This window comes from Formica exsecta, unplaced genomic scaffold (genome assembly GCF_003651465.1).
Source record: "Formica exsecta isolate Colony F162 unplaced genomic scaffold, ASM365146v1 scaffold599, whole genome shotgun sequence".
Taxonomy (NCBI): Eukaryota; Metazoa; Arthropoda; class Insecta; order Hymenoptera; family Formicidae; genus Formica; species Formica exsecta.
The window spans coordinates 343366-354391 of NW_021853269.1; the positions used below are offsets into that span (position 1 = coordinate 343366).

General features: G+C 34.7%; 2 protein-coding genes across 2 annotated transcripts; both read right to left on the bottom strand.

The window, feature by feature from the left end:
• Nucleotides 1-556: 556 nt before the first annotated feature.
• LOC115242471 lies at nt 557-4851 on the bottom strand. The gene is made up of 5 exons (XM_029818783.1): nt 3452-4851; nt 2807-3383; nt 1933-2048; nt 1624-1852; nt 557-1496 (listed from the first exon to the last, which is right to left on the bottom strand). Exons 1-5 carry the CDS (start codon nt 4819-4821, stop codon nt 1077-1079), a joined length of 2712 nt encoding a protein of 903 aa, XP_029674643.1. The 5' UTR covers nt 4822-4851; the 3' UTR covers nt 557-1076.
• LOC115242442 lies at nt 2338-8136 on the bottom strand. Its single transcript, XM_029818733.1, has 3 exons — nt 6709-8136; nt 5927-6640; nt 2338-2675 (listed from the first exon to the last, which is right to left on the bottom strand). The coding sequence occupies exons 1-2, from the start codon at nt 8076-8078 to the stop codon at nt 6058-6060; spliced, it is 1953 nt and encodes a 650-aa protein (XP_029674593.1). The 5' UTR covers nt 8079-8136; the 3' UTR covers nt 2338-2675; nt 5927-6057.
• Between the last annotated feature and the right edge of the window lie 2890 nt (nt 8137-11026).

Consider the following 11026-nt stretch of genomic DNA (forward strand, 5'->3'; position numbering starts at 1 on the left):
AAGTACGCGTGTACATGGGCGACAGGATAGGGAATGCACATGCACGCGGATACGAATGCGAGGCGGATTGGGATACGACTGCGGATACAACCTGGCTGTTAGTTTAGCTCAGTTTAATTTAGTTTAGTTTAGTCAATAGCTCAGCCCGTTATTGTACTCTGACGCTCGGCATGCCGGCGAGTGCCGCCGAAGGACCACCCTCTTCATTTGCATACCGGGTGTGCCCGCGTAAATACACGACTCGGAAAAGTCTGTCCTTGGCACATCAAAGGGACAGCGGCGCGAATTAACAATCCTCCCTTCCTCCCTCCTCCCCACCCGCGCAATCCCATCCCACCTGCAAACAGAACCAGCGAAATATCGGCTTTGAATGTGACGTCATTATTGCGCGTTTAGAAAGGCTGCATCTTGGTTGATAAAACACGGTTGTCGACCCGGCTCTTGATGAAAAGCTCTTCGCGGGTCTCATGAGATAAAAGACAATAACATTCTCGAACTGAATGAAGCAAATTTAACGGACAGTCGCTTTCGAAAGAACATATATTCACAAATGTTATATATTTTTATCGTCTATTAAAACTCTATGCATTTTTATTAACTTAATCGATAATATACATAACGCAAGCATTGCTTAACAATTCACTGTTTACAAAGAATCACATATAAAATAGTTCATTCTCTGTGCAGCTATTATATTTGTATATATACATATATCTAATTCCACTTAGCGACAAAATCTATGCAAGGATTTTTTAAATGTTGCGAGCCGCATATAGTTCAAGGAACGATGCAAAATGAGTGATGCGAGACAGCAAGCCATCGCTTATCAAGAAAATAATTTCATTATAAATACTACAGACACATTATACTTTTGAATAAAGTAATGCTATCTATAATAAAAATCTCAATGCGTTGATCAATATATCGTGATTAAATTAATGAATAATATTGAACAGTATAAACAAATAATATAATAGCTTTAATATATTCCAATATGTTAAAGTATAATTAATATGCATATCAAGATTTGTATTATAGATGGTATTACATTAATTTGCCAAAAGATGTTCAAAGAATTACGAATTATGAAGTATCTTATTGAAAGCATTATAGGATGTCTCAAGATCAAATATCAATTGTCTGACTTGAGTATCGGATAATTCATCCGAGGCGGACATATTGTCAAGAGTCTGTAACCATTCTGCAACTTTTTCTTTACCGTCAAAATCGCTTGGTAGTATACTAAGACGGTTCATGGTGTCCATGAGATCTCTTAAATCTGGATGTAATTGATCCATGGCTTTGATTTCCAATCGTAGCTTATCCATAAGCGTGATAAACAATGAAACAATGTCTGCGATGCATTTGGAGGTATTGCCTTTGTCATCTTTTATCGTGATTGGTCTGTCCTCTTTGATTCTCTCGAGTGCAGCTGGACAATCTAATCGGAATGCTCTGGTAAAAGAATCAATTGTTGGAAATTGATCGCTCTGTACCTATAATAAAATATTAAATGTGTTACAATCAATTTTCTTGTAAAAAGATATGTTTATAAACATTATATATACATATTAAGAAATCCAAGAGTATATTCAACTCTTGCTTCATATTTTATATACTGACCTGTTTAAATGCTGCTCTGTATTGCACTAACAATTTGCTGCATGCCGCTGTGTATTCCTTTGGCGTCACGCAATCTCTGATGTAAGCCTTTTCCAAATGTTGCAATGTATTTACCACAGCATACAAATCCGCTTGATTGTCGTGCTTCTCTCTCTCCCGAGCATTTTTGTAGAGCTTAACTTCTTCATATAATTCAGGGCGATCCTGAGCTATCGACATTATTCTAGAACTGTAAGAAAGTTTGGTTAGACTAATAGCAACAAAGATTAAAATAATCACTTGCCCATTGTCTGTAGAAATTTCAATTACTTTTCTAAAACAAATGTCTCGTCAACACTCGATTTGTAGATTAAATTTAAACTACGTATTAGTAACTCGATGTATTTAAATGTCAAGTCATTTGACACATCAACAATAACAGTGTTTCAAAGAAACATAATTTATTACTCACTTTTATGATAGACAGCAGTAGGTTGTTAATTTTATTTGTCTATTCACGATAAAAATTATGTAAATTATATTAAAACGTTAAAAACAATAAGTTCTCAAATCTCTAATTGATGATAACCAAACAGCTTTCCACGAAGGGGAAAACACAAAAGGAGAATCATACAAAATCAGAGCCATCTCTGGTGAGAAGCAGCCAACTAAGGTCGATGAGATCGCAACGATCGACTTTATCTGTTGTGAATTAATATATATATAACAGTTCAAAAATATTTTATTTCATTTCTATTTACAACGTATTCTTAAATACATAAATTTATTTTGTGAATGTATTATTTTTCGCAGATCATGTGTTAAAAAAAGAACATATGAAAGAAGATAGTCAATTCATATTACATCACAGTAATATTACAAATATAAAAATGATCTCTTGTTATTCTTTAATATACTATAAAAATATCACAGGATATACAAAATACACATTTGATTCAAACAGCGATCTACATGAATAAACTGCAACTGCAATTCAATATTATATCACTAAGAAATAGAGAAACTCTATAATAATTGTATAACAAAACTATCACATATATGGCTACTTAAAGTTATAGATAACAGCCATATGTTTAAGAAATATAAACAATTATTATAACATCTTAACTGTGCTCTATAAACACCGGAACTATCTTCGATATATAACATATACTTTTCCAAATATATAAGAAATATACCATTAGAAATCAAATATTTGTTGCATCACATCAGGTTTATCGCTGCTAGGTTTTCTCGCACAGAATGGTAATTCTCTTCCTTCTTCTATGCAGGGGCAGTTAAACTCTTTGACAATTCGTTTCTTACGTTTATGCGAGTTGTCCTTATTTCTAATATCAGGTACTTCGCAATTTTCGTTTATACTTATGTATGTTGCTTCCAAGGTAAGATTGAGCTTATCTAAAATGTTCCAAGGTGGATAGACATTTATCACTACTTCCGACATCATTTTTAATGTACCGACAATATCACAGACTAGCATAATTGTTATACTCCTATGCAAAAGTTTCTTTGGTTGTGCTTGAACATTATGCGATTCCGCTTCTTCAATTTCTATGTCACATTGCAAGAGATTAAAAGAATCCTCGATCAAAGTGCCTTCCAGAAATTGATTGCCAAATTGTTTTGTACAGTTGCGTACAAATACGCTGATGAACTGTGCTGATGCAGCATTGTGCTCCTTGTTCATTCGATGACGCCATATACGAATGCTGGATACTTGCGTATTAATCAAAGACTGCAGCTTTGCAACCATGCTTCCTCTGAAACAAGAATGCAATAATAATAGAAATCGTGTTTATTGTGTAAACTGCATGTTCTCTATACTCACTTTTTAAATCTGCGACGTTTTTTTCCAGAATCTAGAAGATGCGCATATATACTTTTGTCTGGAGACTTCTTCGATGGAGTAGTTATTGTGCTAATAATAGCATCGGTTTGAATTGACTTATTATCTGTCTTTTGGGTCGTTTTAAAAGATGGTATCTGAGAGATCTTTGCAGACAGTGGTGTATTTTCATTATGTATCGTTTCAGCTTCTGAACAATTAGTTTTGTCCAAGTCATTGGCAGTTAATTGTAAGAATGTAAATGATTGTCTCGAAGGAATCCAGGATTCATTTGGTATCGAAAGCTGAGATGTCTTTGCAGTTTCTTGTGTATCAGCCTCCTCTATGAAATTGCTCAGATTATTGTTGCTACTGCTTTGTGTGTTGGAAAGTTCATTACATTCGTCATCTTTGCTATCATCACTTGTATCTATTTCTATATTTGGAATTTTCTTATCAGTATTATTACTTGAACTGTCTTCAAAGCTCAATCTATCGTGTGTCAGTGATAGAAATACCTGTCTACATTCTACTGAACTTTTTTTTGCTTCACTTAAGAAGGAAACTGTCTTAACATTCTCTTCCAACTTATCATAATCCAAAGATATCTCTCTCAGAATACTATGATTATTATCAAGTTCTATTACTGGATTTATATTTGTACTTGTGACTTTATTATTGTGAAACTTTAAACATTTTGGAAAATTGCCATCCTCTGGTTCATGCTGTAATTTTCTTCGCTTTTCCTTATAATGTATATTAAGAACAGGAGATATCTCATCAGCAACCTTCTCTACGCAAGGTGGTGTGCAATGGGTCTCGCTTAAACCTTCCTGTTGATTTTCGTTTCTCTCTTCATTTTTATAATCTAGTTTAGATTGCAGTCTACAGTCTACAGAGTGCCCTGCGTTCTCCTGGGAATTGTCCACCTTTTTCACTGTAGCGGGTCTATTTATACCGATCTTTTTTCTAGGTCGTTTCCTGCTACCAGCGAGTACCGGCGATTTCTTGGAGGTCTTAGTGGCCGATGTCCCAAGAACGGGGGATGATTGGGACAGATCGTCGCTCGATATCACGTCGTTCCCTTGAGTCTCGAGCCACATGCGCACGTAATCCCTCTTCTCCGTGCACGGTATGTGAGCCACATTCTGATCAATCACGAGGATGCGATTTGAATTGGAACTAACCTGCTCCGCGGCGTCAAGCTTGAGGATCGATTTTCCGAATTTCAAGCGCCTCACGTGCCTCGGTTTAATATCGCACGACGCATCTCTGCTAGAATGACTGCAGCTCGATTCGATACATTCCGACATTACGAATAAATCCAAATATATAGCTTGCTTTTTGTGACGCAAAATTACACAATCGCGCATATATTACACCGACGTGCGACTCGTGCGTACTCTGGACACTGCCATTTTATTTGTTGCCATGACAATCAGTCTGCATCTCTGAACCATTGCACCTTGCGTTCTAGATCAGATTTGAGCAGCACACGAATTTATCAATTACATTTGAATTTTTTTTTTTTCTATTAACTTAATTTACCTTCTCTCGATTGTAATTGATCGATTCCGCTTATTACTTATTTTAAAATCTTTCCCGATCTGAAAATTGCAAGATATTTATGTTTTATAAAATTTATGTTTCCTCAGTGCTTCATATTATACACATTATCAAGAATTCAGTAGAATTTACAATTTTTATTAGAAGTCAAGATCGCAAAGAATTTAACGAAATTCTTTTAATAAATTGGATTTATATGTATAAAAATAATGACAGCGTAAATATATCTTTTTATTGCCATGTTGTATAAATGCTACAGAAGTATAAACAAATATTACATTTGATTTTATTAAGAAGAAAATTAAGTGGACTAGATCAAAAGAGAGAGAAAGAGAGAAAGTGAATATATATATAAATCTAATAATACATTTCGAGATCCATGAATTTGTCATTGCGCAAAAAAGCTTTTAGCCTTTCAAAATATAAAATTAATAATTAATTATTTAAGCGTTACAAAATTTTTATAGTGACTGTACACAAAAATTCATGAAAATAAATATTTTAATTCTACAGAATAAATTTTTACTTTAACTCGCATAAATTAATTATTTATTTCATATTTGAAAAACCTAAAAGAGTGTGCGCTTTTCGCGCAATCAAATTCATGAATCTCGAGATGTTTAGATTTATTAACTCTGGACGTATCTGATCCATCCAATTTCTGCTTAAGAGGATGCCGGACCGTCCTGTTTTACCGGCCATAATAATTATATATTTGCTTAATATAAAAGTTTTGCAATGTGTACATGCAAAATAAGATACCTCTCCACTCGGAAATGCATAAAAGAATATAAGTGAACGTTTAAAAATGTATTTAGAAGCCTAGTAAAAAACATTTCGGTGTGCAAAATTTTGCATAGTAAAATCTTTTTTATAAAGCTTCTAAACTCACTTCTCAAAGTTCACTGATACTTATAGATAACAGCAGCCATATGTTTAAGAAATATAAACAATTATTATAACATCTTAACTGTGCTCTATAAACACCGGAACTATCTTCGATATATAACATATACTTTTCCAAATATATAAGAAATATACCATTAGAAATCAAATATTTGTTGCATCACATCAGGTTTATCGCTGCTAGGTTTTCTCGCACAGAATGGTAATTCTCTTCCTTCTTCTATGCAGGGGCAGTTAAACTCTTTGACAATTCGTTTCTTACGTTTATGCGAGTTGTCCTTATTTCTAATAATATCAGGTACTTCGCAATTTTCGTTTATACTTATGTATGTTGCTTCCAAGGTAAGATTGAGCTTATCTAAAATGTTCCAAGGTGGATAGACATTTATCACTACTTCCGACATCATTTTTAATGTACCGACAATATCACAGACTAGCATAATTGTTATACTCCTATGCAAAAGTTTCTTTGGTTGTGCTTGAACATTATGCGATTCCGCTTCTTCAATTTCTATGTCACATTGCAAGAGATTAAAAGAATCCTCGATCAAAGTGCCTTCCAGAAATTGATTGCCAAATTGTTTTGTACAGTTGCGTACAAATACGCTGATGAACTGTGCTGATGCAGCATTGTGCTCCTTGTTCATTCGATGACGCCATATACGAATGCTGGATACTTGCGTATTAATCAAAGACTGCAGCTTTGCAACCATGCTTCCTCTGAAACAAGAATGCAATAATAATAGAAATCGTGTTTATTGTGTAAACTGCATGTTCTCTATACTCACTTTTTAAATCTGCGACGTTTTTTTCCAGAATCTAGAAGATGCGCATATATACTTTTGTCTGGAGACTTCTTCGATGGAGTAGTTATTGTGCTAATAATAGCATCGGTTTGAATTGACTTATTATCTGTCTTTTGGGTCGTTTTAAAAGATGGTATCTGAGAGATCTTTGCAGACAGTGGTGTATTTTCATTATGTATCGTTTCAGCTTCTGAACAATTAGTTTTGTCCAAGTCATTGGCAGTTAATTGTAAGAATGTAAATGATTGTCTCGAAGGAATCCAGGATTCATTTGGTATCGAAAGCTGAGATGTCTTTGCAGTTTCTTGTGTATCAGCCTCCTCTATGAAATTGCTCAGATTATTGTTGCTACTGCTTTGTGTGTTGGAAAGTTCATTACATTCGTCATCTTTGCTATCATCACTTGTATCTATTTCTATATTTGGAATTTTCTTATCAGTATTATTACTTGAACTGTCTTCAAAGCTCAATCTATCGTGTGTCAGTGATAGAAATACCTGTCTACATTCTACTGAACTTTTTTTTGCTTCACTTAAGAAGGAAACTGTCTTAACATTCTCTTCCAACTTATCATAATCCAAAGATATCTCTCTCAGAATACTATGATTATTATCAAGTTCTATTACTGGATTTATATTTGTACTTGTGACTTTATTATTGTGAAACTTTAAACATTTTGGAGAATTGCCATCCTCTGGTTCATGCTGTAATTTTCTTCGCTTTTCCTTATAATGTATATTAAGAACAGGAGATATCTCATCAGCAACCTTCTCTACGCAAGGTGGTGTGCAATGGGTCTCGCTTAAACCTTCCTGTTGATTTTCGTTTCTCTCTTCATTTTTATAATCTAGTTTAGATTGCAGTCTACAGTCTACAGAGTGCCCTGCGTTCTCCTGGGAATTGTCCACCTTTTTCACTGTAGCGGGTCTATTTATACCGATCTTTTTTCTAGGTCGTTTCCTGCTACCAGCGAGTACCGGCGATTTCTTGGAGGTCTTAGTGGCCGATGTCCCAAGAACGGGGGATGATTGGGACAGATCGTCGCTCGATATCACGTCGTTCCCTTGAGTCTCGAGCCACATGCGCACGTAATCCCTCTTCTCCGTGCACGGTATGTGAGCCACATTCTGATCAATCACGAGGATGCGATTTGAATTGGAACTAACCTGCTCCGCGGCGTCAAGCTTGAGGATCGATTTTCCGAATTTCAAGCGCCTCACGTGCCTCGGTTTAATATCGCACGACGCATCTCTGCTAGAATGACTGCAGCTCGATTCGATACATTCCGACATTACGAATAAATCCAAATATATAGCTTGCTTTTTGTGACGCAAAATTACACAATCGCGCATATATTACACCGACGTGCGACTCGTGCGTACTCTGGACACTGCCATTTTATTTGTTGCCATGACAATCAGTCTGCATCTCTGAACCATTGCACCTTGCGTTCTAGATCAGATTTGAGCAGCACACGAATTTATCAATTACATTTGAATTTTTTTTTTTTCTATTAACTTAATTTACCTTCTTTCGATTGTAATTGATCGATTCCGCTTATTACTTATTTTAAAATCTTTCCCGATCTGAAAATTGCAAGATATTTATGTTTTATAAAATTTATGTTTCCTCAGTGCTTCATATTATACACATTATCAAGAATTCAATAGAATTTACAATTTTTATTAGAAGTCAAGATCGCAAAGAATTTAACGAAATTCTTTTAATAAATTGGATTTATATGTATAAAAATAATGACAGCGTAAATATATCTTTTTATTGCCATGTTGTATAAATGCTACAGAAGTATAAACAAATATTACATTTGATTTTATTAAGAAGAAAATTAAGTGGACTAGATCAAAAGAGAGAGAAAGAGAGAAAGTGAATATATATATAAATCTAATAATACATTTCGAGATCCATGAATTTGTCATTGCGCAAAAAAGCTTTTAGCCTTTCAAAATATAAAATTAATAATTAATTATTTAAGCGTTACAAAATTTTTATAGTGACTGTACACAAAAATTCATGAAAATAAATATTTTAATTCTACAGAATAAATTTTTACTTTAACTCGCATAAATTAATTATTTATTTCATATTTGAAAAACCTAAAAGAGTGTGCGCTTTTCGCGCAATCAAATTCATGAATCTCGAGATGTTTAGATTTATTAACTCTGGACGTATCTGATCCATCCAATTTCTGCTTAAGAGGATGCCGGACCGTCCTGTTTTACCGGCCATAATAATTATATATTTGCTTAATATAAAAGTTTTGCAATGTGTACATGCAAAATAAGATACCTCTCCACTCGGAAATGCATAAAAGAATATAAGTGAACGTTTAAAAATGTATTTAGAAGCCTAGTAAAAAACATTTCGGTGTGCAAAATTTTGCATAGTAAAATCTTTTTTATAAAGCTTCTAAACTCACTTCTCAAAGTTCACTGATACTCTTTGATAAAATGCCGAGTGCGTAGTCCACTTGTTAGGCATGTGCAGATTACAAATTTTTTATATTAAGTAAATGTTGACCGCAGAAGCCGATAACAAAACTGTAATTTTTTTAATTTTTTTTTCACTTTTCTATATGAAATCGTAAACTCCGCACTCCGTTATTATGTATACTTTAATTATGAAAAAGGATTTGTTGATATCTATAATTAACAAAAATATTTTGCATTTTAACTAATATTCGTATTCTGTCGGTATCCGGCATTTGTAAGCTCTTTATGTATTCGTGGAAGAAACTTAAATACGAGATAGTTACAAATAGATACGCTATATATATAGCAATAAAATATTGTAACACGTGGACACAGCGTTGTTTCTTTCAGGCTACACTTATAAATTTCACATTCGACAAATAAACAAGATATTAATAATGAGTTTAATATATGCTGAAAATATATAAGAAATAATATACTACAAGAGATGTTACAGAAATATTCTCGGCATATTATCGCTACACAATAGCTCTTATTCTAATAATATAAATAGCACCAGATTTGATACATCAAATAATGCCTTCTTAATGATAAAAATAAAAACGTCTGTTTTATGTCAATTTAATTACAACAATTTAACAAACAATCATTTCTAAATGCGTTTGGCCTGTCTCTAACTATCTTTTAGTATTACAAATATTTTATAATTTTATCAAGAATTATAACATACATTAGAAGAATTTTTAATTCTATTTAAAAGGGGATAAAAATTAATTTGTGGAAAATGTGTACGTCAAAGTTCTCTTAATGCTATTCAAAAAAAAAGATCACAGGATATATTTTTCTACTACACTACACCTTCCCACTTTAATGCCGTGCTTAAATATACAAATGCGAGATTTAGTGTGATAATATCCTGTGCTCCGCGGATCTGCCTCAATAGCATCCGCTATAGTCTGATTTGAGCACGCGGATGTGATACGACTATCTTACCCTGATGCCCTGATGCCCTGAGTGCTCTTATTCAAATGAAGCGACAAGATGTTCCTTCCGACCCCGTTCGATCATGATTGATGTAAACCCTTGCGCTCTTAAAGCATCACTCCTTTGATAAACGTTTTTGAGCAGAAAGAGAACGTGTATTCGAAAAAATAAGAAATCGATAAAATCTTTCTCTTACATATAAATGAGAGAATAAGAAGGGGAGAAAAGCTGTTCGTTCATTTCCGAAAAGAATATCTAAATTTTTAAAATTATTTTACCATTGCTGATCTATTGCGATAACATATTATTCCATTGTAATTTTGATAATATTATTTTTAAAGTTTATATTCCGTTTTTTCATTTTTTAGAAACTAAAGTGACACATCTCTATCGGGGAAGGAGATGTATATCTTCGGGCAGACTCAATCGTCTTTACGATCACTGGGACCAGACGACTGAGAGAGGTCAGTGAAAAAGAAAGAGAGAGAGAGAGAGAGAGAGAGAGAAAGAGAGAGTGAGAGAAACAAGGCGAGAAAGGGTTTAGGCCGGTGTGGAAATCTAAATCGTCGAGAGAGCACCGGGCTGTGCGGGCCGCGCGGACACAATTACCGGGCGGCGAGTGTCGAGGAACCCCTTTTATATATTAATAGTCGAGATAGCCGCCTGTATGTGTCGCGTTTATACCGAGAGGGCCACCTCGGTTAGGACGATGGTTGGAAGCCCGGGGGGGGAGCGGTCCCGGAGGATCGTTGTCGGCAAATGGTAGGAGCGGGAAGAGGGGGTCGCGCGAGAGCGAGAGGATTCGAGAGGCCCGTACATCCGATCGAGGAAGAACGAGCGATCGGATCCGCGGGGTGGGCAGAGGG

What these genes read in the sequence shown, in the direction of transcription:
- LOC115242471 (XM_029818783.1), bottom strand. Translation starts at nt 4,821, where the DNA reads ATGCGCGATTGTGTAATTTTGCGTCACAAAAAGCAAGCTATATATTTG. An exon ending in TGCAACAAATATTTGATTTC is followed by an intron (nt 2,049 to 2,806) that starts TAATGGTATATT and finishes ATGTTTCTTTGA; the next exon opens with AACACTGTTATTGTTGATGT. An exon ending in GAGACATTTGTTTTAGAAAA is followed by an intron (nt 1,853 to 1,932) that starts GTAATTGAAATT and finishes ACTTTCTTACAG; the next exon opens with TTCTAGAATAATGTCGATAG.
- LOC115242442 (XM_029818733.1), bottom strand. Translation starts at nt 8,078, where the DNA reads ATGCGCGATTGTGTAATTTTGCGTCACAAAAAGCAAGCTATATATTTG. An exon ending in AAACGTCGCAGATTTAAAAA is followed by an intron (nt 6,641 to 6,708) that starts GTGAGTATAGAG and finishes TTCTTGTTTCAG; the next exon opens with AGGAAGCATGGTTGCAAAGC.